The sequence below is a fragment of the Strix uralensis genome, unplaced genomic scaffold, assembly GCF_047716275.1.
Source record: "Strix uralensis isolate ZFMK-TIS-50842 unplaced genomic scaffold, bStrUra1 scaffold_377, whole genome shotgun sequence".
Classification (NCBI taxonomy): Eukaryota; Metazoa; Chordata; class Aves; order Strigiformes; family Strigidae; genus Strix; species Strix uralensis.
This window is the reverse complement of record NW_027436971.1, coordinates 35,122-60,396: the sequence shown is the minus strand read 5'-3', so window position 1 is coordinate 60,396 and position 25,275 is coordinate 35,122. Positions and strand designations below refer to the sequence as shown.

At 71.2% G+C, this 25,275-nt stretch overlaps 1 protein-coding gene across 1 annotated transcript; it reads left to right on the top strand.

The window, feature by feature from the left end:
- Nucleotides 1-44: 44 nt before the first annotated feature.
- SPTBN2 (spectrin beta, non-erythrocytic 2) lies at nucleotides 45-24,802 on the top strand (the record flags this gene model as incomplete). Its single annotated transcript, XM_074857887.1, is given in 50 exon segments — nucleotides 45-218; nucleotides 1,189-1,280; nucleotides 2,168-2,248; nucleotides 2,339-2,454; nucleotides 3,219-3,331; nucleotides 4,202-4,407; nucleotides 5,391-5,508; nucleotides 6,160-6,318; nucleotides 6,724-6,750; nucleotides 6,752-6,918; nucleotides 6,920-7,025; nucleotides 7,755-7,908; nucleotides 8,769-9,202; nucleotides 9,204-9,631; nucleotides 9,722-9,859; nucleotides 11,297-11,451; nucleotides 11,454-11,669; nucleotides 11,672-11,955; nucleotides 11,957-12,052; nucleotides 12,128-12,330; nucleotides 12,427-12,469; nucleotides 12,471-12,518; nucleotides 13,416-13,562; nucleotides 13,658-13,921; nucleotides 15,024-15,233; nucleotides 15,330-15,419; nucleotides 16,115-16,366; nucleotides 16,448-16,460; nucleotides 16,463-16,577; nucleotides 17,534-17,597; nucleotides 17,600-17,689; nucleotides 17,691-17,741; nucleotides 17,826-17,984; nucleotides 17,986-18,201; nucleotides 19,237-19,284; nucleotides 19,286-19,348; nucleotides 19,350-19,483; nucleotides 19,569-19,578; nucleotides 19,580-19,669; nucleotides 19,671-19,709; nucleotides 20,311-20,361; nucleotides 20,363-20,417; nucleotides 20,489-20,626; nucleotides 20,629-20,684; nucleotides 21,821-21,981; nucleotides 22,229-22,286; nucleotides 22,392-22,606; nucleotides 23,178-23,351; nucleotides 23,429-23,471; nucleotides 24,414-24,802. Coding segments are annotated over 50 exon segments (6,786 nt in total), but the record flags the coding sequence as incomplete, so codon positions are not given.
- Nucleotides 24,803-25,275: the final 473 nt, after the last annotated feature.

Here is a 25,275-nt window from a genome sequence, read left to right as displayed (position 1 = left end):
TCTCCCGTGCCCGGGGGGGGCCCTGACCCGCGCCCCCCCCCCAGCCCAAGCCCACCAAGGGCCGGATGCGGATCCACTGCCTGGAGAACGTGGACAAGGCGCTGCAGTTCCTCAAGGAGCAGCGGGTGCACCTGGAGAACGTGGGCTCGCACGACATCGTGGATGGCAACCACCGCCTCACCCTGGGCCTCGTCTGGACCATCATCCTCCGCTTCCAGGTGCCACCGGCCGCCCCCCCCCCGGGGGCCCAGAACCCACTGGGGGGGGCCCAGAACCCACTGGGGGGGGCCCTGAACTCACTGAGGGGGGGACTGAACCCACCATGGGGGGCCCTGAACCCACTGGGGGGTCCCTGAACTCACTGAGGGGGGGACTGAACCCACTGGGGGGGTCCCTGCACCTGCTGGGGGGTCCCTGAACCCACTGGGGGGGTCCCTGAACCCACTGAGGGGGGGACTGAACCCACTGGGGGGGGGCCCTGCACCTGCTGGGGGGTCCCTGAACCCACTGGGGGGGGCCCTGAACCCACTGGGGGGTCCCTGAACTCACTGAGGGGGGGACTGAACCCACTGGGGGGGGCCCTGAACCCACCATGGGGGTCCCTGCACCTGCTGTGGGGTCCCTGCTTGTGCTATGGGGGTCCCTGAACCCACTGGGTGGGGTCCCTGAACCCACTGGGGGGGGCCCTGCACCTGATGTGGGGTCCCTGAACCCACCATGGGGGTCCCTGAACCCACTGGGGGGGGCCCTGCACCTGCTGTGGGGTCCCTGCAGCTGCCATGGGGGTTTACACCCGCTGGGGGGGTCCCTGCTTGTGCCATGGGGGTCTTGCACCCACTGGGGGGGTCCCTGAACCCACTGAGGGGGGGAGTGAACCCACCATGGGGGGTCCCTGAACCAACTGGGGGGGTCCCTGCTTGTGCCATGGGGGTTTTAGACCCACTGGGGGGGTCCCTGAACCCCCTGGGGGAGGCCCTGTGCCTGCTGGGGGGTCCCTGCTTGTCCTATGGGGGTCTTGCACCCACTGGGGGGGGTCCCTGCACCCACTGCAGGTCTGTGCCCCCCATCTTTGAGCCCCTGCCCCAGCCGGGACCCCCCCCCTCCCATATACCCATCCTCAGTCATGGGGTGGTCTAGGGGTGTCCCCCCCGCCCCCCACCTCACCCCCTGCTGCCTCCCCCCCCCCAGATCCAGGACATCAGCGTGGAGACGGAGGACAACAAGGAGAAGAAATCGGCCAAGGACGCGCTGCTGCTCTGGTGCCAGATGAAAACAGCGGGGTGAGAGGGGGCAGGGGCGTTCTGGGGGGGTCCTGGGGGTCTGGGGGGGTCCTGGGGGTCTGGGGGGGTTCTGGAGGGATCTTGGAGGGTCCTGGCTGGCTGCAGGGGGTTTGGGAGCGTTCTGAAGGGTCCTGGGGGAGTCCCAGCAGGTCCTAGGGGGGGGGGGTCCCTGGGGGGTCCTGGGTGTCTGGGGGGGTCCTGGGTAGGTCCTGGGGGTCTGGGGGGGGGGTTCTGGGGGGATTCTGGAGGGTCCTGGCTGGGTCCTGGGGTCTGGGGGCGTCCTGGGGGGGGTCCTGGGCAAGTCCTGGGGGGGGTCCTGAGGGAGTCCTGGAGGGTCATGAAGGGTCCTGGGGGAGTCCTGGGATTCTGGGGGGATTCTGGGGGGGTCCTGGGGGTCTGGGGGGGTCCAGGGGGTCTGGGGGCATTCTGGGGGTTCCTGGGCAAGTCCATGGGGGGGGTCCTGAGGGAGTCCTGGAGGGTCCTGGCGGGGTCCTGGGGGTCTGGGGGGATTCTGGGGGTGTCCTGGGTAGTCCTGGGGGTCTGGGGGGGTCCAGGGGATTCTGGGGGTGTTCTGGGGGGGGTCCTGGGGGTCTGGGAGGGTCCTGGGTAGGTCCTGGGGGTCTGGGGGGGTCCTGGGGGTCTGGGGCATTCTGGGGGTGTTCTGGGGGGGTTCCGGGGGTCTGGGGGGGGGTCCTGGGGATTCTGGGGGTGTTCTGGGGGGGTCCTGGGGGTCTGGGGGGGTCCTGGGTAGGTCCTGGGGGTCTGGGGGGTCCTGGGGAGTCCTGTTAGGGTCCGAGCGGGTCCTGGGGGGGTCCCAGGGTGTCCTGGGGAATCCTGGGGGGTCCCGGGGGGGGTCCCGGGGGGTCCGTGACGGCGCTGCCCAGCAGGTACCCGAACGTCAACGTGCACAACTTCACCACGAGCTGGCGGGACGGGTTGGCCTTCAACGCCATCATCCACAAGCACAGGTTGGGGGGCCGGGGGGGGGCAGGGGATGTTGTGGGGGGGGGCTAGAGGATGTGGGGGGGCTGATCGTGTGTCCCCCCCCCCCCGGCCAGGCCGGACCTGGTGGACATGGAGGCGCTGCGGCGCTGCAACGCCCACTACAACCTGCAAAGCGCCTTCAACGTGGCCGAGCGCGAGCTGGGGCTCACCAGGCTGCTGGACCCCGAGGGTGAGGGGGCACGGGGGGGCTGGGGGGGGCCAGGGGGGGCTATGGGGAGCTGGGGGGGGGCAGAGGGGGCCATGGGGGGCTGGGGGGGTCCATAGGGGCCTGGGGGGGGGGGCAGTGGGGGGCTATGGGGAGCTGTGGGGGCCATAGGGGGCTGGGAGGGGCTGGGGGGGGGCAGAGGGGGCTGGGGGGGTTGTGGGGTCCATAGGGGGCCGTGGGGGCCCATGGGGGCCCGTGGGGGGCAGTGGGGATCCATAGGGGGCCGTGGGGGTCCATAGGGGGCTGTGGGGGGCCGTGGGGGTCCATAGGGGGCAGTGGGGGGGCTGTGGGGGTCCACAGGGGGCCGTGGGGGCAGTGGGGGTTGTGGGGGGCAGTGGGGGCCCATGGGGGGCAGTGGAGATCCATAAGGGGCTGTGGGGTGCCGTGGGGGTCCATAGGGGGCAGTGGGGGGGCCGTGGGGGTCCATAGGGGGCCATGGGGGCAGTGGGGGTTGTGGGGGGCTGTGGGGATCCATAAGGGGCTGTGGGGGGCTGTGGGGGGCAATGGGGGGTCGTGGGGGGCTGTGGGGGTCCATAGGGGGCCATGGGGGCAGTGGGGCTTGTGGGGGGCTGTGGGGGTCCATAGGGGGCCATGGGGGGGGGCAGTGGGGGCCATGGGGGGTTGTGGGGGTCCATAGGGGGCAGTGGGGGGCTGTGGGGGTTGGGGGGGCTGTGGGGGGGCCATGGAGTTGTGGGGTGCAGCCGCCCTGACCCCCCCCCCCCCCCCAGACGTGAACGTGGAGCAGCCGGATGAGAAGTCGATCCTGACCTACGTGGCCACGTTGTACCACCACTTCTCCAGGATGAAGGCGCTGGCCGTGGAGGGGAAACGCGTCGGGAAGGTGACGGACGGACGGACGGACGGACGGGGGGGGACGGACGGGGGGACAGGGCGACGGGGGACGGACAGACGGACGGACGGGGGGGGCAGGGAGGTGGCCGGGGGAGCGGGCGGGGGGAGGAAGAGGATGGGTGAGGGTGCGAAGGGACGGACGGAGGGAGAGGGGGGCAGGGGACGGACGGACGGACAGACAGACAGACGGGTGCTCAAAGGGACGGACGGACGGACGGAGAGGGGAGACGGAGAGGAGGGACAGACAGACGGACAGGTAGAGGAGGTGGAGGGGGGAGTGGAGGGTGAAGGGCTGGACAGACGGACGGAGGGGATGGACAGACGGACAAGGGAGAGGGAAGGTGGAGACAAGGACAAAGGGACGGACGGACGGACGGACAGACAGACGGGTGCCCAAAGGGATGGACGGACAGACGGACAGAGGAGGTGGGGAGCTGGAGGGGGGACAAAGGGCCGGACAGACGGACGGATGGAGGGGATGGATGGGGGGAGAGGGGGATGGAGGAGAGGACGAGGGAGGGAGGGACGGACGGACGGACAGAGGGGTGCCTGAAAGGACGGACAGACAGACAGACGGACAGAGGAGGTGGGGAGCTGGATGAAGGACAAAGGGCTGGACAGACGGACGGATGGAGATGTAGGAGCACCCGGAGGGGACGGACAGACGGACGGGTGGCTGGAAGGGGGACGGACGGACGGACAGATGGATGGACAGACGGGTGGGGGGCAGGAGGGAGGCGGCAGATGGCAGACGGGGCGGGGGGGGGGGGGGCAGATGGTGGGTGGGATGAGCCGGGGGGGGGTGTGTGTGGACGGACAGACGGACAGACGGACGGACAGACGGCCGGTGCCGCTGCAGGTGCTGGAGGCGGCGCGCGAGGCGGAGCAGCTGGTGGGGCGCTACGAGGCGCTGGCGGGGGAGCTGCTGGCCTGGATCCAGGGCACCATCCTGGTCCTCAGCGACCGGGCGCTGCCCAACGCGCTGCCCGCGGCCCAGAGCCAGCTGCAGGCCTTCAACACCTACCGCACCGTGGAGAAGCCCCCAAGTGAGCCCCTGCCCCCCAAGTGAGAGCCCCCTGCCGGGCCCCCCAAGTGAGAGGCCCCCCTGCCCCCCAACTGAGCCCCTGCCCCCCAAGTGAGAGCCCCCTGCCGGGCCCCCCAAGTGAGAGCCCCCCCCCGCCCACCCCCCAAGTGAGAGCCCCCCCCCCCCCCTGCCCTCCAAGTGAGCCCCCCCCTGCCCTCCAAGTGAGTGCCCCCCCCTGCCCTGCCCCCCAAGTGGGAGCCCCCTGCCCTGCCCCCCAAGTGAGCGCCCCCTTCCCTGCCCCCCAAGTGAGCACCCCTGCCAGCCCCCCAAGTGAGTGCCCCCCCTGCCCCCCAAGTGAGTGCCCCCCCTGCCCCCAAGTGAGAGCCTCCAGCCCCCCAGAACCCCAGCACCTCCCTCACAGCCCTCCACAACCCCCCCAGTCCCCCCCACTGCCCCCCAGCCCCTCCACAGCCCCCCCAGCACCCTACACTTCCCCCCACTGCCCCACAGAGCCCCCCCAGCCCCTCCACAGCCCCCAACCCCCCCAGTCATCCCTCCACAGCCCCCCAGCATCCCACAGAGCCCCCCCACTGCCCCACAGAGCCCCCCCCAGCCCCCCAGCCCCCTCCACAGCCCCCCCAGTCCCCACCCCCTCCACAGCCCCCCACAACCCCCCCAGCCCCTCCACAGCCCCCCCAGCATCCCACACTTCCCCCCACTGCCCCACAGAGCCCCCCCCAACCCCTCCACAGCCCCCTCAGTCCCCACCCCCCCCTCCCCAGCCCCCCCCACTCCCCCCCCCCATCCATCACTGCCCCACAGAGCCCCCCCCCCAACCCCTCCACAGCCCCCCCAGTCCCCACCGCCCCCTCCACAGCCCCCCCCCACTCCCCCCCCCCCCCCCCCACTGCCCCACAGAGCAGCTCCCCACAGCTCCCCCAACCCCCCTGGCAGTATTGGGGGGTTCCCCAGAGTGGGGGGGGGGGGGTCTCAGCGGTATGTGTGTGTGTGTGTCCCCCCCCAGATTCATGGAAAAGGGCAACCTGGAGGTGCTGCTGTTCACGGTGCAGAGCCGCATGCGCGCCAACAACCAGAAGGTTTATGTGCCGCGGGAGGGGACCCTCCTCTCCGACATCAACAAGGTGTGTGTGGGGCGGGGGACACTCTGTGGGGGGCGGGGGGGGGGGGGGGGCGCTGTGGAGGGGGGATGGGGACTGGGGGGGCTGTGGAGGGGTTGGGGGGGGCTCTGTGGGGCAGTGGTGGATGGGGGGGGGGAGTGGGGGGGGCTGGGGGGGGGGTGGGGACTGGGGGGGCTGTGGAGGGGTTGGGGGGGGCTCTGTGGGGCAGTGGGGGAGTGGGGGGAGCTGGGGGGGGCTGTGGAGGGGGGGGTGGGGACTGGGGGGGCTGTGGAGGGGCTGTGGGGGGCTCTGTGGGGCAGTGGGGGGGGGTGTGGGGTGCTGGGGAGGCTGTGGAGGGGCTGGGGGGGTTGTGGGGGCTGTGGAGGGGCTGTGGAGGGGGTGGGGACTGGGGGGGCTGTGGAGGGGCTGGGGGGGGCTCTGTGGGGCAGTGGGGGGGAGTGTGGGGTGCTGGGGAGGCTGTGGAGGGGCTGGAGGGGTTGTGGGGGGCTGTGGAGGGGCTGTGGGGAGGGGGTGGTGGGGACTGGGGGGGCTGTGGGGGGGCTCTGTGGGATGCTGGGGGGGCTGTGGGGGGCTGTGGAGGGATGACTGGGGGGGCTGGGGGCTGTGGAGGGGCTGCTCCCCAAATGATGGGTCTGACCCGGGTGGCGGCGCCAGGCCTGGGAGCGGCTGGAGAAGGCGGAACACGAGCGGGAGCTGGCGCTGCGCACGGCGCTGATCCGGCAGGAGAAGCTGGAGCAGCTGGCGGCGCGGTTCGAGCGCAAAGCGGAGCTCAGGGAGACCTGGCTCAGCGAGAACCAGCGGCTCGTGGCGCAGGTGACACCCGCGGGGACAACGGGGGGGGGGGGTGGGACCCACCGCTGCGTTCCCCCCCCCCCCCCCCCCGCCCAGGGACTGGGGGGTTTGGGGGTGCTGCTCCCCGCTGGCAGCAAACGCAGCGACCCTGGAGTTTGGGGGTCCCACCCCCACTGACCCAAGGATTTTGGGGGTCCCCCTCCCCACTATCACCAATCCCGAGGACCCCACAGTTTGGGGGTCCCACCCCCCCTGACCCCAGAATTTTGGGGCTCCCACCCCCCCAATGACCCCAAGGTGCCTGGGGGTCCCCCCTCCCCCCCACCGCCCCGCTCCCCATCACCCTCAGGCTCCGCAGTGTCGGGGGGGGGGTCCCCAGCTCCCTGTGTGTGTCCCCCCCCCCCCCCCCCATTTCCCCCCCCCCAGGACAACTTCGGCCCCGACCTGCCGGCGGGTGGAGGCGTCGGTGCGGAAGCACGAGGCCATCGAGAGCGACGTCGAGGCGTACGGGGGCCGCGTGCGGGCGCTGGGCGCGGTGGCGGCGGAGCTGCGGGCGGGGCGGTACCACGCCCTGGGGCGTGTCCTGGCGCGACGCGACAACGTCGAGCGGCTCTGGGGGTCCTGAGGGGGCTCGTGGCCGCGCGGCGCCGCCGCTCCTGCTGCACCTCGAGCTGCAGAAGCTGCTGCGGGACCTGGAGCATCTCACGGGCTGGATGGACGAGATGAAGGTGGGGGGGGGGGGGACACCCCCAAAATTCTTGGGTCGGGGGGGGCGGGAGCCCCAAAATTCTGGGGTCAGTGGGGAGCGGGACCCCCAAATTCTGGGGTTGGGGGGGGCGGGAGCCCCAAATTCTTGGGTCGGGGGGGTGGGACCCCCAAAACTCTGGGGTCAGGGGGGGCGGGACCCCCAAATTCTTGGGTCGGGGGGGTGGGAGCCCCAAAATTCTGGGGTCAGGGGGGGGTGGGAGCCCCAAATTCTGGGTCAGGGGGGTGGAACCCCCAAAATTCTGGGGTCAGGGGGGTGGGAGCCCCAAATTCTTGGGTCAGTGGGGGCGGGACCCCCAAAGTTCTTGGGTCGGGGGAGGTGGGACCCCCAAATTCTTGGGTCAGTGGGGAGCGGGACCCCCAAAATTCTTGGGTCAGAGGGGGGTGGGACTCCCCAATCTGTGGGGTCCTCGGGGTTGGTGATAGTGGGGAGGGGGACCCCCAAAATTCTGGGGTCAGGGGGGGTGGAGGGGGGACCCCCGGGCACCTTGGGGTCATGGGGGGGTGGGGAGCGGAACCCCCAAACATTTTGGGTCGCTGGGGGGGGGTGTGAAAGTGGGGGGGTGGGACCCCGAAACATTTTGGGTCCCCGGGGTTGGGGGTGTGGCAGGGGGGGCGTAGGGGTGCAGTGGGTGGATGGGGACCCCCCCCACCCCCCAAAACCAAAATCTCTGGGGTGTTTTCCCCCCCAGGGCCGGCTGCAGTCGCAGGACCTGGGGAAGCACCTGCGGGGGGTGGACGATCTCCTGCAGATCCACGCGCTGGTGGAGGCCGATATCGCGGCGCAGGCGGAGCGCGTACGGGCGGTGGGAGCCGCGGCGCAGCGCTTCGCCGTGCCGGGGGAGGGTGAGTGCTGGGGGGGTGTGTGTGTGTCCCCCCCGAGACCCCCCACTCGGAACAGCCCCCCCAAACCCCCAGGGAGCGGGTGGACACCCCCCCCCCCCCCCCGCCAACCCCCAGAGCCTGGGATGGCCCCTGACCTCAGCCCCCACAGTTGCCCGATGCCCCCTGGGACCCCCAAACCTTTGGGGTGTCCCCCAGCCCCCCAGGGTGCCCAGTTTTCCCCAGACCCCCCCCTAAACCCCTGGGGTGTCCCCAAGGTTGCCCTGTGCCCCTCAGACCCCCCTCAAACCCCTGAGGTGTCTCCCAGCCCCCAGGGGTGCCCCCCCAGACTCCCCCAAACCCCTGGGGTGTCCCCCCAGGGTGCCCAGTGTCCCCCAGACCCCCTCCAAGCCCCTGGGGTCTCCCCCAGGCCCCTGTGGTGCCCCCCAGACCCCCCCAAGCCCCTGGGGTGTCCCCCAGGGTGCCCAGTTTCCCCCAGACCCCCTCCAAGCCCCTGGGGTGTCCCCAGGCCCCTGCGGTGCCCCCCAGACCCCCCCAAGCCCCTGGGGTGTCCCCCAGGGTGCCCAGTGCCCCCCCAGACCCCCCTCCAAGCCCCTGGGGCGTCCCCCAGCCCCCCGGGGTGCCCCCCAGACTCCCCCAAGCCCCTGGGGTGTCCCCCAGGGTGCCCAGTTTCCCCCAGACCCCCTCCAAGCCCCTGGGGTGTCCCCCAGGGTGCCCAGTGCCCCCCAGACCCCCTCCAAGCCCCTGGGGTGTCCCCCAGGGTGCCCGGTGCCCCCAGACCCCCCCAAACCCCTGAGGTGTCCCCCAGCACCCCCCCCCCCCCGACACCCCCTGATGGGCCGTTCCGGGGGGGTCCCCCCCAGGGTACCAGCCCTGCGACCCCTCGACGGTGCGGGAGCGGGTGGCGGCGCTGGAGCTGCGCTACCGGGAGCTGGTGGAGCTGGCGGCGACGCGTCGGGCCCGGTTGGAGGAATCGCGACGTTTTTGGAAATTTTTTTGGGATACGGGAGAAGAAGAAGCTTGGATGCGGGAACAGGAACGGCTGCTCTCGTCCGAGGACGTCGGGCGGGATCTAACCAGCTCCCTGCGGCTGCTGAGCCAACACGACGCTTTCCGCGGGGAGCTGAGCGGGCGCGCGGGGCCCCTGCAACAGGCGCTGGCCCAGGGTCGGGCGTTGGCGGCCGAGGGCCGGTTGGGAACGACCGAAGTAGCCCAACGAGTGCGAGAGGTGGAAGAACGTTGGCGAGCGTTGGGCGACCTGGCGGCCGAACGCGAGCGACGCCTCCGGGAAGCCGCCGCTTTTTTTCCAGTTCCAGGCGGAGACGGCGGACGCGGAAGCGTGGCTGGAGGACGCCCTGCGCTTGGTTTCCAGCCCCGATTTGGGCCACGATGAATATTCCACCCGTAGCCTGACCCGGCAGCACCGGGAGGTGGAAGAAGAGGTGCGGAGCCACCGTCCCGCCATCGCCGCTTTGCAGGAGCAGGCGGGGGCTTTGCCGGCCGCTTTCGGCGCGGCGGCGGCCGAGCTGCCGGCGCTGGAGCGGCGTTACCGGGAGGTGGCGGCGCGGGCGGAGCGGCGGCGGCAGGAGCTGCAGGACGCGCTCGGCCTTTACACCATGCGCAGCGAGGCCGACGCCTGCGCGCTCTGGGTGGGCGAGAAGGAGCAGTGGCTGCACAACATGAGCCTCCCCGACCGCCTGGAGGACCTGGAGGTGGTGCAGCAGCGGTGAGAGGCGGCGCGGCGGGTGCTGAGCTCCCCCCCTGCCCCTGCCCCGCTACCCTGACGATGAGTTTTACCCCGTTTTCTCGCCCGCAGGTTCGAGACGTTGGAGCCGGAGATGAATAATTTGGCCTCGCGGGTGGCCGCCGTCAACAGGATCGCGGATCAGCTGCTGGCGGCGGGACGGTGCAACCAGGAGGGCACCCGCGGCACCCGCGAGCAGCTCAACGCCCGGTGGGTGTGGGGAGGGCGTGGGAAAGGTCAGGGTGCTGCAGGCAGGGGGATGCTTTGGGCTGGGGATGCTGCAGGCAGGAAGGTTTGGGCAGGGGGATGCTGCGGGCAGGAGGATGCTCTGGGCAGGAAAGTTTGGGCAGGGGGACGCTGCAGGAAGGAGGATGCTCTGGGCAGGGGGATGCTTTGGGCAGGGGGATGCTGCGGGCAGGGGGGTGCTGCAGGCAGGAAGGTTTGGGCTGGGGGATGCTGCGGGCTGGAAGGTTTGGGCAGGGGGATGCTGCAGGAAGGAGGATGCTCTGGGCAGGGGGATGCTCTGGGCTGGGGGATGCTCTGGGCAGGAAGGTTTGGGCAGGGGGATGCTGCGGGCAGGGGGATGCTCTGGGCAGGGGGGTGCTGCAGGCAGGAAGGTTTGGGCAGGGGGATGCTGCGGGCAGGGGGATGCTGCGGGCAGGGGGACACCACGGGCAGGGGGATGCTCTGGGCAGGAAGGTTTGGGCAGAGGGATGCTGCGGGCAGGGGGATGCTCTGGGCTGGGGGATGCTGCAGGCAGGAAGGTTTGGGCAGGAGGATGCTTTGGGCAGGGGTGATGTGGGCAGGACAATGCTGCAGGCAGGCAGGACAATGCTCGAGGCAGGAATTTTGTGGGCAGGGAGATGCTGCAGGCAGCAGGGATGCTCCAGGCAGGGATGCTGGGGGCAGGGGGATGCGCGAGGCAGGACGATGCTCTGGGCCAGGGATGCTCCAGGCAGGACGATGCTGCAGGCAGGGATGTTCCAGGCAGGCAGGGATAGATGCAGGCAGGATGATGGATGCTGCAGGCAGGAGAATTCCAGGCAGGATGATGGTGGAGAAGGGGACGCTCCAGGCAGGGATGCTGGGGGCAGGGGGATGATCTGGGCAGGGGGATGCTCCAGGAAGGACGATGCTGCAGGCAGGGCTGGTCCAGGCAGGATGATGCCATCGAGAGGGATGCTGCAGGCAGGCAGGATGAGGCTGCAGGCAGGGATGCTGCGGGCAGGGGGATGATCCGAGCACGACAATGCTCCAGGCAGGGGGACGATCTGGGCAGGGGGACACCGTGGGCAGGGGGACACCGTGGGCAGGGGGACGCTCCGGGCAGGGGGACGCTCCAGGCAGGGGGACGCCACGGGCAGGGGGACGCCGCGGGCAATCCGGGCAGGGGACGCTCCGGGCAGGGGGACACCGCGGGCAGGGGGACGCTGCAGGCAGGGGGATGAGCTGAGCACGACAATGCTCCAGGCAGGGGGGACGCCGCGGGCAGGGGGACACCGCGGGCAGGGGGACGCTCCGGGCAGGGGGACGCTCCAGGCAGGGGGACGATCCGGGCAGGGGGATGATCCAGGCAGGGGGACGCCGCGGGCAGGGGGACGCCACGGGCAGGCACGTCCCTGCCCTGACCCCGCGGTGGGGGCGCAGGTGGGAGCGGTTCCGGGCGTTGGCCGACCAGAAGAAGGAGGCGCTGAGCTCGGCCCTGGACGTCCAGAACTTCCACCTGGAGTGCGACGAGACCACGGCCTGGATGCGCGAGAAGACCAAGGTCATCGAGTCCACGCAGGGGCTGGGCAACGACCTGGCGGCGTCACGGCCCTGCAGCGCAAGCTCTCGGGGATGGAACGCGACCTGGAAGCCATCCAGGGCAAAGTGCGGGATTTACGAGCCGAGGGAGAGAAATTGGCGGCCCAACAGGAGGAGCAGGCGCCCGCCGTGCGCGCTCGGCTGTCGGGCGTGGAGGCGGTGTGGGCCGAGCTGTGCGAGGGGCTGCGGCGGCGCGAGGAGTCGCTGGGGGAGGCCGGAGGCTGCAGGGCTTCCTGCGGGATTTGGCGGCGTTTCAGGCGTGGCTCGCCCGCACCCAGACGGCCGTAGCCTCCGAGGACGTGCCGGCCACCTTGGGCGAGGCGGAAGGATTGCTGAGCCAACACGAGAGCATCGGGAAGGAAATCGCTCACTACGGCGACGACTATCGCAGCGCCAGGGCCGTGGGGCGGGAGGTGACGCGGGGACAGACGGACGCCCAACACGTGTTCCTGCAGCAGCGCCTGGACGCGCTGGACACGGGCTGGGAGGAGCTGGGCAGGGATGTGGGAGAACCGGCAGCGGGTGCTGGCGCAGGCCTTCGCCTTCCAAGTCTTCCTCCGCGACTCCAGACAGGTCGAGGGGGTCCTCAGCACCCAGGTGAGGGGGCGGGCGGGGAGGGGCAGGGCGGCGCGGGGTGGAGGGGGGGGTGACCGTCCCCCCGTCCCCGCGCAGGAGTACGCGCTGTCGCACGCGGAGATGGCCGCCACGCTGCCGGGAGCCGAGGCCGCCGTGAAGAAGCACGAGGATTTCATGGCCACCATGGAGGCCAACGGGGAGCGCGTCCAAGGGTTGGTGGCCGCCGGGCGTAAGCTGGTAGCCGAGGGCAGCCCCCACGCGGAGAAGGTGCAGGAGACGCTGGATTCGGTGGAGAGCAGGTGAGGGGATCCCCCCACACCCCCCCAAACACTGGTGTCGCCCCCGGGGGGGGCCCGGAGCCCCGCGCTCAGCCCCCCCCCCCGCCCCCGGCACAGGCACCGCAGGAACCGGGACACGGCCCAGGAGCTGCTGCGGCGGGCTGCGGGACAACTGGGAGCTGCGGCGGTTCCTGCAGGATGGGAAGGAGGTGGGGGGGCGAGGGGGGGGGACTGGGACTGGGACTGGGGTGGGAACTGGGGTGGGAACTGGGACTGGGGACTGGGATGGGGACTGGGGTGGGAACTGGGACTGGGGATTGGGACTGGGACTGGGGACTGGGAACTGGGGTGGGAGCAGGGATGGGAACTGGGGTGGAACTGGGATGGGATGGGATGGGAACCGAGAACTGGGGTGGGAACCAGGAACTGGGGTGGGAACTGGGATGGGATGGGAACTGGGATGGGAACTGGGGTGGGAACTGGGATGGGAACTGGGATGGGAAGCAGGAACTGGGGTGGGAAATGGATGGGATGGGGATGGGAACTGGGATGGGGGGTGGGAACTGGGAACTGGGGTGGGAACTGGGATGGGATGGGGACAGGGACGAGGTGGGGCTGGGAACTGGGGTGGGAACTGGGATGGGATGAGGTGGGATGAGATGAGAGCAGGGGTGGGAACTGGGATGGGGCCTGGGATGGGAACTGGGATGGGAGCTGGGAGCAGGGATGGGAACTGGGATGGGAGCTGGGAGCAGGGATGGGGACTGGGATGGGAACTGGATGGGAGCTGGGATGGGGACTGGGATGGGATGGGGACAGGGCCGAGGTGGGCTGGGAACTGGGATGGGAACTGGGGTGGGGCCTGGGAGCAGGGATGGGAACTGGATGGGAACTGGGAACTGGGGTGGGAAATGGGGTGGGATTGGAACTGGGAACTGGGATGGGGGGTGGGAACTGGGAACTGGGGTGGGAACTGGGATGGGATTGGAACTGGGAACTGGGATGGGGACTGGGATGGGGACTGGGATGGGATGGGGACAGGGCCGAGGTGGGGCTGGGAACTGGGACGGGGCAGCCGCGTGTGACCCACCCCCGCCGCGCCGCAGCTGACGCTGTGGATGGAGGAGAAGCTGCTGACGGCGCAGGATGTGTCCTACGAGGAGGCGCGCGACCTCCACGCCAAGTGGCAGAAGCACGAGGCCTTCGGCGCCGAGCTGGCGGCCAACAAGGGCTGGCTGGAGAAAATGGAGCAGGTGGCGCTGGGCCCCCCCCCGCGGGGCGGCGGGGTGGGGCGGGGGGTCCCCCGTCCCCCCCCCTCCCCTTCCCCTGACCGTGGGTGCGGGCGCAGGAGGGGCGGCAGCTGGCGTCGGCGAAGCCGGAGCTGGGCGCGGAGGTGACGGGGGAGCTGCGGGCGCTGCGGGGGCTCTGGGAGGAGCTGGAGGCCACGACGCGCGCGAAGGCGCGGCGGCTCTTCGAGGCCGACCGGGCGGAGCTGTGCGCCCAGGCCTGCGCCGCCCTGCGCCTCTGGCTGGGGGGGGTCCGGGCCCAGCTGCGCTCCGACGACTACGGCAAAGACCTCACCGGGGTCAACATCCTGCTCAAGAAACAGCAGGTGGGGGGCGCGGGGGGTGTGGCAGGGGGACACGGGGGGGAGATGGGGGGACACGGGGCGTGGGGGGACAGGGGGGGACATGGGAGGACACAGGGGGACGTGGGGGGACACAGGGAGGGATGGGAAGGGACAGGGGGATGTGGGGGGACACGGGGGGACATGGGGGGATATGGGGAGGGACGGGGGACATCGGGGGGGCACAGGGGAACATGGGGGGACACGGGGAGGGGCAGGGGGACATGGGGGGACACGGGGTGTGGGGGGATGGGGGGGACACGGGGTGTGGGACATGGGGGGGCGTGGGGGGACAGGGGGACACAGGGGAGACGGCAGGACACGGGGCACAGGGGGGACATGGGGGGGGTGCAGGGGGACAGGGGGGACATGGGGGGACACAGGGGGACATGGGGGGGATATGGGGAGGGACGGGCGACATGGGGGGGCACAGGGGAACTTGGGGGGACACGGGGAGGGGCAGGGGGACATGGAGGGGCACAGGGGAACATGGGGGGGTGTGGGGGGATGCGGGGGGACACAGGGGGGGTGCGGGGGGACATGGGGGGACACGGGGTGATGCGGGGGGGGTGCGGGGGGACACGGAGGGGTGTGGGGGGACGTGGGGGGACACAGGGGGGGTGCGGGGGGACATGGGGGGACACGGGGTGATGCGGGGGGGGTGTGGGGGGACATGGGGGGGTGTGGGGGGATGTGGGGGGACACGGGGGGGTGCGGGGGGACATGGGGGGGACACGGGGTGATGCGGGGGGGTGTGGGGGGGACATGGGGGGGGTGTGGGGGGATGTGGGGGGGACACGGGGGGGTGCGGGGGGACATGGGGGGACACGGGGTGATGCGGGGGGGTGTGGTGGGGACATGGGGGGGTGTGGGGGATGTGGGGGGACACGGGGGGGGTGCGGGGGGGACATGGGGGACACGGGGTGATGCAGGGAGTGCAGGGGGACGTGGGGGGACACAGGTGGGGTGTTGGGTGGGCGCGGGGGGACACGGCAGGGGACAGGGGTGCAGGGGCTGGGGTGCCGTCCCAGCGGTGGGTGGGGGGGTGCCCCCCTCCCCGCTGAAGGCCGCGCGTCCCCGCGAGCAGGTGCTGGAGGCGCAGACGGCGCTGCGGGAGAAGGAGCTGGAGGCGCTGCGGGCGCAGGCGCTGAGCGGGGCCGAGGCCGAGGCGCAGGCCCAGGTCCGCGCCGTGGAGCTGCAGTTCGCGGCGCTGCGGGAGCCGCTGCGGGAGCGCTGCCGCCGGCTGCGGGCGTCCCGCGAGGAGCATCAGTTCAACCGCGACCTGGAGGACGAGATCGTGAGTGGGGTTGGGGGGGGGGGGGCCGCGGGGCACCCCCCCCGGGCTGCTCCACGGCCCCGGTTTTTAACTAAATTCACCCGAAATCGCCACCAGCTGTGGGTGCAGGAGCGCAGAGCCCTGGCCACGTCCACCGACCACGGCAAGGACCTGCCCAGCGTCCAGCTGCTCATCAAGAAAAACCAGGTGGGTGCTGGGGGCGGCCGTGACGGGGCGCGGGGGGGGTCCCATCGCCCTTCCCTGGGGTGGGGTGGCCGCTGTCCCCCGTGATGGGTGCGGGGGGGGTCCCATCGCCCTTCCCTGGGGTGAACCGGCCGCTGTCCCCTGTGACGGGGGCGCAGGGGGGGTCCTGTCACCCTCCATGGGGTGAGGTGGCCACTGTCCCCCATAATGGGGTGCGGGGGGGGTCCCATCGCCCTTCCCTGGGCTGGGGCGGCCGCTGTCCCCCATGATGGGGTGCGGGGGGGGGTCCCATTGCCCTTCCCTGGGGTGGGGTGGCCACTGTCCCCCATAATGGGGTGCGGGGGGGGTCCCATTGCCCTTCCCTGGGGTGGGGTGGCCACTGTCCCCCGTGACGGGGCGCAGGGTGATCCCGTCACCCTTCCCCAGGGTGAAGCAGCTGCTGTCCGCCATGATGGGGCATGGGGGGAGGTCCCATCGCCCTTCCCCGGGGTGGGGTGGCCGCTGTCCCCCGTAATGGGGTGCAGGGGGGTCCCATCGCCCTTCCCCAGGGTGGGGTGGCCGCTGTCCCCCGTGACGGGGCATGGGGGGGGTCCCATCACCCTTTCCCAGGGTGAAGCAGCCACTGTCCCCCCGTGACGGGGCGCGGGGGGGGTCCCATCGCCCCTCCCCGGGCTCACCCCGCCCCCCCCGCGCCCCAGACGCTGCAGAAGGAGCTGCAGGGCCACGAGCGGCGCGTGGAGGAGCTGTTGGGGCGCCGCGGGGAGCTGCCGGCGGCCGAGCGCGTGCGGGAGCTGCGCGAGGCCTGGCAGGAGCTGCGGCTGCAGGCGGAGCTGCGGCACCGGCGCCTGGAGCGGGCCTTGGCCGCACAACAGTTCTACTGCGACGCCGCCGAGGCCGAGGCCTGGATGGGCGAGCAGGAGCTGCACATGATGGCCCAGGAGAAGGCCAAGGTCAGGCTCCCTCGGCCAGGCCCCGGGCGTGTCCCCGTTGTCCCCTGGCCGCCCCCTGAGCCGCTGCGTCCCCCCCCCCAGGACGAGCCGAGCGCCAGGCCATGCTCAGCAAACACCTGGGGCTGGAGCAGGCGCTGCGGGACTACGCCCGCACCGTGCAGCAGCTGGCGGCCCAGAGCCGCGACATGGTGGCCAGCGGCCACCCCGAGAGGTGGGTGACGGGCCCCCGCCTCCGCTCGTGGTGGCCCACGGGGGATGGGTGTCCCCGATGTCCCCCCCCCGGCCCCGTCGTAATCAGCCCTTGGGGACCCTGTGGCCCCACGTCACCTCCCACCCCTCATCCATCGGCCCCTGAGGCCCCTGTGTCCCCCCCCGCCACCTCCCACCCCCCCATCCTTCATCCCCCAAGGCCCCCGTGTCCCCATGTCACCTCCCAGCCCATGTCCCTTGTCCCCCAAGGCCCCCATGTCCCCCCATCACCTCCTACCCCACATCCATTGTCCCCTGAGACCCATGTCTCCCCCTGCCACCTCCCACCCCCCATCCCTCATCCCCCGAGGCCCCCATGTCCCCACGTCACCTCCCAGTCCCCCAACCATTGTCCCCCCAAGGCCCCTGTCCCCCCTGCCACCCTCCCACCCCACATCCATTGTCCCTTGGGGACCCCATGTCCCCCCTCTGCCACCTCCTACCCCACATCCCTCATCCCCCAAGGCCCCCGTGTCCCCATGTCACCTCCCAGCCCATGTCCCTTGTCCCCCAAGGCCCCCATGTCCCCCCCCACCACCTCCCACCCCACATCCATTGTCCCTTGGGGACCCCGTGTCCCCCCTCTGCCACTCCTACCCCACATCCCTCATCCCCCAAGGCCCCTGTGTCCCTACGTCACCTCCCAGCCCATGTCCCTTGTCCCCCAAGGCCCCCATGTCCCCCCCCCCGCCACCTCCCACCCCACATCCATTGTCCCTTGGGGACCCCATGTCCCCCCCATCACCTCCTACCCCACATCCATCATCCCCTGAGACCCATGTCACCCCCTGCCACCTCCCACCCCCATCCCTCGTCCCCCGAGGCCCCCATGTCCGTCCCCCCCCCCATCCTCCCCCTCCTCCCCCACGTCCCCCAGCACCGTGTCCCCCCCCCGGTGACGGTGGCCGTGCCCCACAGCGAGCGGCTGCGGCTGCGCCAGGCGCAGGTGGAGAAGCTCTACGGGGGCCTGACGGAGCTGGCGGGGGAGAGCGGCGCGCGGCGCTGCAGGAGCACCAGCGTCTCTGCCAGCTCAAGCGCGACCTCGACGACCTGGAGCAGTGGATCTCGGAGCGGGGAGGTGGTGGCCGCGTCCCACGAGCTGGGCCAGGACTACGAACACGTCACGGTGCGGCCGGAGCGGGCCGGGAGGGCGCTGGGGTGACCCCCCCCGCAGGTGTCCCCCCTGACGCGGTCGGGTCCCTCCCCGCAGATGCTGCGGGATAAATTCCGGGAGTTTTCGCGGGACACCAGCAGCATCGGGCAGGAGCGGGTGGACGGGGTGAACGGGCTGGCGGACGCGCTGATCGCGGCGGGGCACTCGGAGAACGCCACGGTGGCCGAGTGGAAGGACGGGCTGAACGAGGCCTGGGGCCGACCTGCTGGAGCTCATCGACACGCGGTCGCAGATGCTGGCGGCTTCCTACGAGCTGCACCGGTTCTACCACGACGCCCGCGAGACGCTGGCGCAGGTGCAGCACAAGCAGCAGCAGCTGCCCGAGGAGCTGGGCCGCGACCTGAACACGGCCGAGGCCCTGCAGCGCATGCACAGCGCCTACGAGCACGACATCCAGGCCCTCAGCGCGCAGGTGAGCGGCGCGGGACGGCACGGCGCGGCTCGGTGTGCCACGGCAGCGTGCCGTGGGGTGGCCTGGCACAGCCTGGTACGGCTTGGCGGGGGGTGGCACAGCCCCGGCACGGCCTGGAATAGACGGGCACGGTCGGGCACGGCACGGTATGGCACGGCCCGGCACGGCCTGGCACGGCCCTGGCATGGCATGGCACGGCCTGGAATAGACTGGCACAGCTTGGCACGGCATGGCATGGCCTGGCACAGCTGGACACAGCCTGGCACAGCCCAGCCTGGCACAGCACGGCACGGCATGGCCTGGTACAGCCCTGGCACGGCTCAGCACAGTGTGGCACAGTCTGGCATGGCACGGCATGGCATGGCCTGGCGCAGCCTGGCATGGCCCGGTGCAGCCTGGCACGGCCTGGCACAGCCTGACATGGCATGGCATGGCCTGACACAGCCCAGCACAGCCTGGCACAGCCCAGCACGGCCTGGCACGGCTCGGCACAGCCCGACACAGCCCAACACATCCTGCCATGGTCCAGCAAAGCCCGGCACGGCCTGGCACAGCCTGGCACAGCCCGGTACATCCCAGCATGGCCTGGCACAGCCTGACATGGCACGGCACAGCCCGGCACAGCCCAGCGTGGCCTGGTGCAGCCTGGCATGGCCTGGCACAGCCTGACATGGCATGGCATGGCCTGGCACAGCCCAGCACGGCCTGGCACGGCTCGGCACAGCCCGACACAGCCCAACACATCCTGCCATGGTCCAGCAAAGCCCGGCACAGCCTGGCACAGCCCCGGTACATCCCAGCATGGCCTGGCACAGCCTGGCACAGGCTGACATGGCACGGCACAGCCTGGCACAGCCCAGTACATCCCAGCGTGGCCTGGCACAGCCTGGCATGGCCTGGCGCAGCATGGCACAGCCCGGCACAGCCCAGTACATCCCAGCATGGGCCTGGCACAGCCCGGCACGGCACGGCAACAGCCTGGCATGACCCAGCCCGGCCCGGCTGGGCTCAGCCTGACGCCGCGGCGCCCCGCAGGTGCAGCAGGTGCAGGAGGACGCGGCGCGCCTGGCCAAGGCCTACGCGGAGCGAGCGGGCGGCCGAGCTGCGGCGGCAGGAGCGGGCGGTGAGCGAGGCCTGGGCGCGGCTGCGCGGGCTGCAGCCAGACCCGGCGCCGGCGCCTGCTCGAGGCCGTGGAGCAGTTCCGCTTCCTGCGCGCGGCGCGGGACCTGCTGCTCTGGATGGACGGCGTCCGCCTGCAGATCGAGGCGCAGGAGCGCCCGCGGTGAGGGGGGGGGACGCGCGGCACTGGGGGGGGGAGACGGGGGGGGGACAGGGGGACGCTGAGCGTGTCCCCGACCCCCGCGCAGGGACGTGTCCCGCGGCCGACCTGGTGATCAAGAACCACCAGAGCATCAAGGCGGAGGTGGAGGCGCGGGCCGACAGCTTCGACGCCTGCGTGGCCATGGGCACCCGCGCTGCTGGGCAGGGGCCACCACGCCGCCGACAAGGTGGGGGCGCCCCGGGGCCTGTCCCCCGCGGCCCTGTGTCCCCCCTGTCCCCAATGTCCCCGTGTCCCGCCATCCCCACATCCCCCATCCCTGTGTCCCCCCTGTCCCCACATCCCTCTGTCCCCATGTCTCCTTGTCCCTCTGTCCCCATGTCCCCCTGTCCTTTTGTCCCCTTGTCCCCCTCTCCCCATCCCCTTGCCCCTCTCTCCCCCTCTTGCCTTGTCCCCCTTGTCCCCAATGTCCCCTTGTCCCTCCGATCCCCCTGTCCCCTTGTCCTCTTGTCCCCATGTCCCCCATCCCTCTGTCCCATGTCCCTCTGTCCCCACATCCCCCTGCCCTTTTGTCCCCCTGTCCTTTTGTCCCTCTGTCCCATGTCCCCATGTCCCCTGTCCTTTTGTCCCCTTGTCCCCCTCTCCCCATCCTCTTGTCCCTCTGCCCCCCTGTCCCCTTGTCCCCACGTCCCCTTGTCCCCACGTCCCCCTTGTCCCCACATCCCCCTGCCCTTTTGTCCCCCTGTCCCTCTGCCCCCCTGTCCCCTTGTCCCCACGTCCCCCTGCCCTTTTGTCCCCCCGTCCCCCCCACTCACCCCCGCCCCCCCCAGATCTCGGAGCAGCTCTCGCAGCTGCAGGAGCGTCGCCGGGACATCGGGGACGCGCTGGCAGGACAAGATGGACTGGCTGCATGCTCGGTCAGTGCCCAACCCCCTGCGCCCGGGGTCTGGGGGGGGGGACGGACGGACGGGGACCCCCCCACCCACCCTGCCGTGCCCCCCCCCGCAGTGCTGGAGGTGCTGGTGTTCGGGCGGGACGCCAGCATGGCCGAGGCCTGGCTCGCCAGCCAGGAGCCGCTGCTGCGCTCGCCCGAGCTGGGCGCCAGCGTGGCCGAGGCCGAGCAGCTGCTCAAGCGCCACCGCGGCTTCAGAAAGCGGCGGCCGCCTGGGAGGAGCGATTCGCCGCCCTGCGCCGCCTCACCACGGTCAGGGGGGTGAGGGGGGGGGTGTGGGGTGGGGGGGGGCACCCCCCAGCTGCTGCTCGGCCCCCGCGTGCGTGACAGGCGCTCGCCTGCCCCCGCTGTGAGCCCTGGCTGAGGCCTGACGCGCTCAGTGCAGGCAGTGACCCCCCCCATGTCCCTGAGCCCCCCCCCCGTGCCCCCTGGCTGAGCCCTGACACACTCAGTGCAGGCAGTGACACCCCCCCCCCATGTCCCTGAGCCCCCCCCCCATGTGCCCTGGCTGAGCCCTGACACACTCAGTGCAGGCAATGACCCCCCCCATGTCCCTGACACCCCCCCTGTGCCCCCCGGCTGAGCTCTGACACACTCAGTGCAGGCAATGACCCCCCCCCATGTCCCTGAGCCCCCCCCCATGTGCTCTGACTGAGCCCTGACACACTCAGTGCAGGCAGTGACCCCCCCCATGTCCCTGAGCCCCCCTGTGCCCCCCAGCTGAGCCCTGACACACTCAGTGCAGGCAATGACCCCCCCCATGTCCCTGACACCCCCCCGTGCCCCCTGGCTGAGCCCTGACACACTCAGTGCAGGCAATGACCCCCCCCCATGTCCCCGACACCCCCTCCATGTCCCTGACACCCCCCCCCCTGTCCCCTGGCTGAGCCCTGACACACTCAGTGCAGGCAATGACCCCCCCCATGTCCCTGACCCCCCCCTGTGCCCCCCGGCTGAGCCCTGACACACTCAGTGCAGGCAGTGACCCCCCCCATGTCCCTGAGCCCCCCCTATGCCCCCTAGCTGAGCCCTGGCACGCTCAGTGCAGGCAATGACCCCCCCCCATGTCCCTGAGCCCCCCCTATGCCCCCTAGCTGAGCCCTGACACACTCAGTGCAGGCAATGACCCCCCCCCATGTCCCTGAGCCCCCCCATGTGCCCTGGCTGAGCCCTGACACACTCAGTGCAGGCAATGACCCCCCCCATGTCCCTGAGCCCCCCTGTGCCCCCCGGCTGAGCCCTGACACACTCAGTGCAAACAATGACCCCCCCCCATGTCCCTGAGCCCCCCCTATGCCCCCCAGCTGAGCCCTGGCACGCTCAGTGCAGGCAATGACACCCCCCCCCCCCCCATTTTCGCCCCCGCCCCCCCCCCCCCCCCCTTTCAGCTGGAGGAGAAGGAGCGGCGGCGGCGGGAGGAGGAGGAGGAGGCGGCGAGGAAGAAGCAGGCGCCCCCCACGCCCCCCCCCGCGCAGGCTGAAGCCGGGGGGGTCCCCCCATCGGTGCCCCCCGAGGCCCAGAACGGTGTCGGGAGTGGGGAGCCCCAGCGGTGAGGGGGGGGGGCACGGCGGGGGGGGGGACATGGAGGTCTGGGGGGACTTGAGGGGGGTCTGGGGGGGCCGTGGGGTCCTGGGGGGGCACCCTGGGGCTATTGGGGGTCGGGGGGGGCAAATGGGGGTTCCTGGGGGGGACAGTGGGGGCTTGGAGGGACGGGGGGGCACGGGAGACACCCCCAGTGTGGAGGGGACACGCGGGGGGGGTCCCCACCCCCTCGCCCACCCCCGTGCCCCCCCCAGGACCCCGCCGGAGCCCCCGGCCCTTAACGGGATCTGCCCCGACAGCGCCGCGGCCCAGGTACTCCCCCCCCCCGCCCCCCAAAAAACTACCGGGACCCCCCTCGGGGGGGGTGAGGGGCTGGGGGACACCCCACCCCGCCTCGTGTGTCCCCTCCCCCTGCAGGTGCCGGCGCTGACCAATGGGGCGCAGGAGCGGGGGGGGGGCCCCAGCCCGGAGGGGTCTCCCCGGAGGGGGCGGGGGCCGGGGGGGGTCGCGACCTCTGACCCTGCCCACGCGGCCACGCTGCCCCCCCGGCCCCCCCCGGCCCCCCCCAGCCTGGAGGGGGCGCTGTGCCGCAAGCACGAGATGGAGGCGCAGGGCAAGAGGGCGCCCAACAGGTGAGGCCACGCCCACACACCATTTGGCCACGCCCACACCCCTTTGGCCACGCCCACTCGAACAATCCGTTCCTTTGGCCACGCCCCCTTCATCCCCTCTCTTAAATGGGCAACGCCCCCTCCCTGCTCTGGGTCCCCCCATGGGGTGTTGTTCCCCCCGTCCCCCCCCCCCAAGCTGTGGCCCCCCCATACCCCCTTGTGTCCCCCCCTACAGACCCCCCCAGCTCCATATCCCCCCCCCCCAGCTCCATGTCCCCCCCGCAGTGCCGTATCCCCCCCTAGAGATCCCTGTGCCCCCCCCCGCGCCGTGTGTCCCCCCCCAGGTGCCATATGGGGGATACAGAGCCCTGTCCCCCCCCCCCCCAGTGCCACATCTGCCCCCCCCCACGCCGTGTGTCCCCCCCCGCGGTGCCATATCCCCCCCCTACAGATCCCTGTGCCCCCCCCAAGCACCGTGTACCCCCCCCCAGCATCGTGTGTCCCCCCCCGCGGTGCCGTATCCCCCCCTAGAGACCCCCGTGCCCCCCCCACGAGGCCGTGTGCCCCCCCCCGAGCCGTTGCCCCCCCCCAGGTCGTGGCAGAGCGTGTACTGCGTGCTGCGGGGGGGCAGCCTCAGCTTCTACAAGGACGCGCGAAGCGCCGGGGTGGGGGCCCCTTTCCACGGGGAACCCCCCGCCCCCCTGCCCGGCGCCCGCTGCCACCCGGCCCTGCACTACCGGAAACGCAAACACGTCTTCAAACTGGGGTACGGACACGGGGGGGGCGCGGGGGGGGGCACACGGGGGGCGCGTGGGGGGGCTGAGCCCTGTGTCCCCCCCCCAGGCTGAGCGACGGGAAGGAGTATCTGTTCCAGGCCAAGGATGAGGTGAGGGGCTGCGGGGGGGGGGGCGGGGGGGGGACACACACCCCCGCACATGTGTGGACACGCGTGTAACAGCTGTGTGAGCTGCCTTTAACATGCCTTTAACATGTTAGCATGCCTTTAACACGCCCTCACACACCTTTAACATGCCCTCACACGCCTTTAACACGCCCTCACACGCCTTTAACACGCCCTCACACGCCTTTAACATGCCCTCACATGCCATCACACGCCTTTAACACGCCCTCACACGCCTTTAACACGCCCTCACACGCCTTTAACACGCCCTCACATGCCATCACACGCCTTTAACACGCCCTCACACGCCTTTAACACGCCCTCACACGCCCTCACACGCCTTTAACACGCCCTCACACGCCTTTAACACGCCCTCACACGCCATCACACACCTTTAACTCACGCTCACACGCCTTTAACATGCCCTCACACACCCCCACGCCCTCACACGCCCTGACACGCCTTTCCCACACCCTGACATGCCTTTCCCATGCCCTCCCACACCTTTCCCACGCCCTGACACGCCTTTCCCACGCCCTCCCACACCCTTCCCACACCCTGACACGCCTTTAACATGCTCTCACACGCCCTCACATGCCTTTAACACGCCCTCACACGCCTTTAACACGCCCTCACACGCCTTTAACACACCCTCACACGCCTTTAACTCGCCCTCACATGCCTTTAACATGCCCTCACACGCCTTTAACATGCCATCACATGCCTTTAACGTGCCTTCACACGCCTTTAACACGCCCTCACACCCCCCCACGCCCCGACACGCCCTTCCCACGCCCCGACACGCCCTTCCCACGCCCCGACACGCCCTTCCCACGCCCCGACACGCCTTTCCCACGCCCCGACACGCCCTTCCCACGCCCCGACACGCCCTTCCCACGCCCTGACGCGCTGCCGCCGTCCCGGCAGGCCGAGATGAGCACGTGGCTGCGCGTGATCCAGGCAGCGGCCGCCCCGGGGCCGGCGGGGCTGCGGGAGGCCCCGGGGGGGGGCGCCCCGGCGGGCGGGCGGGGGGTGACCCGGGCCATGAGCGCGCCCCCCCCCGCCGAGGGCCCCGGCGCCCCCCGCGCCCGCGAGGGGAAGGAGAAGGAGCGCGAGAAACGCTTCAGCTTCTTCAAGAAGAACAAGTAGAGGTCGGGGAGGGGGGGCCCGGGGGGACCCCCGGGATATGGGGGGGCCCCGGCGGAGTCGATGGAGGGACGCGGCGGGGGGGGCACCCGTGTGTCCCTGCGTGTCCCCGCGTCCCGGTGACGTCCCCGCACGGCCCCAACCCCCAATAAAGAGACTGGAGAGACCCGGCGGGGCCTGAGTGTGCTGGGGGGGGATTGGGGGGGATGGGGATGGGGATGAAGATGAGGATGAGGATGGGATGGGGATGAGGATGAGGATGGGGATGAGGATGGGATGAAGATGAGGATGAGGATGAGGGTGAGGATGGGGATGGGATGGGGATGACGATGAGGATGGGATGGGGATGGGGATGAGGATGAAGATGAGGATGAGATGAGGATGAGGATGGAATGGGGATGGGATGAAGATGAGGATGAGGATGAAGATGAGGATGAGGATGAGGATGAGGATGAGGATGAGGATGGGGATGAGGATGGGATGGGATGGGGATGAAGATGAGGATGACGATGACGATGAGGGTGAGGATGGGGATGGGATGAGGATGAGGATGAGGAGGGGACAGGGATGAGGATGAGGATGGGATGGGGATGAAGATGAGGATGAGGATGAGGGTGAGGATGGGGATGGGATGGGGATGAGG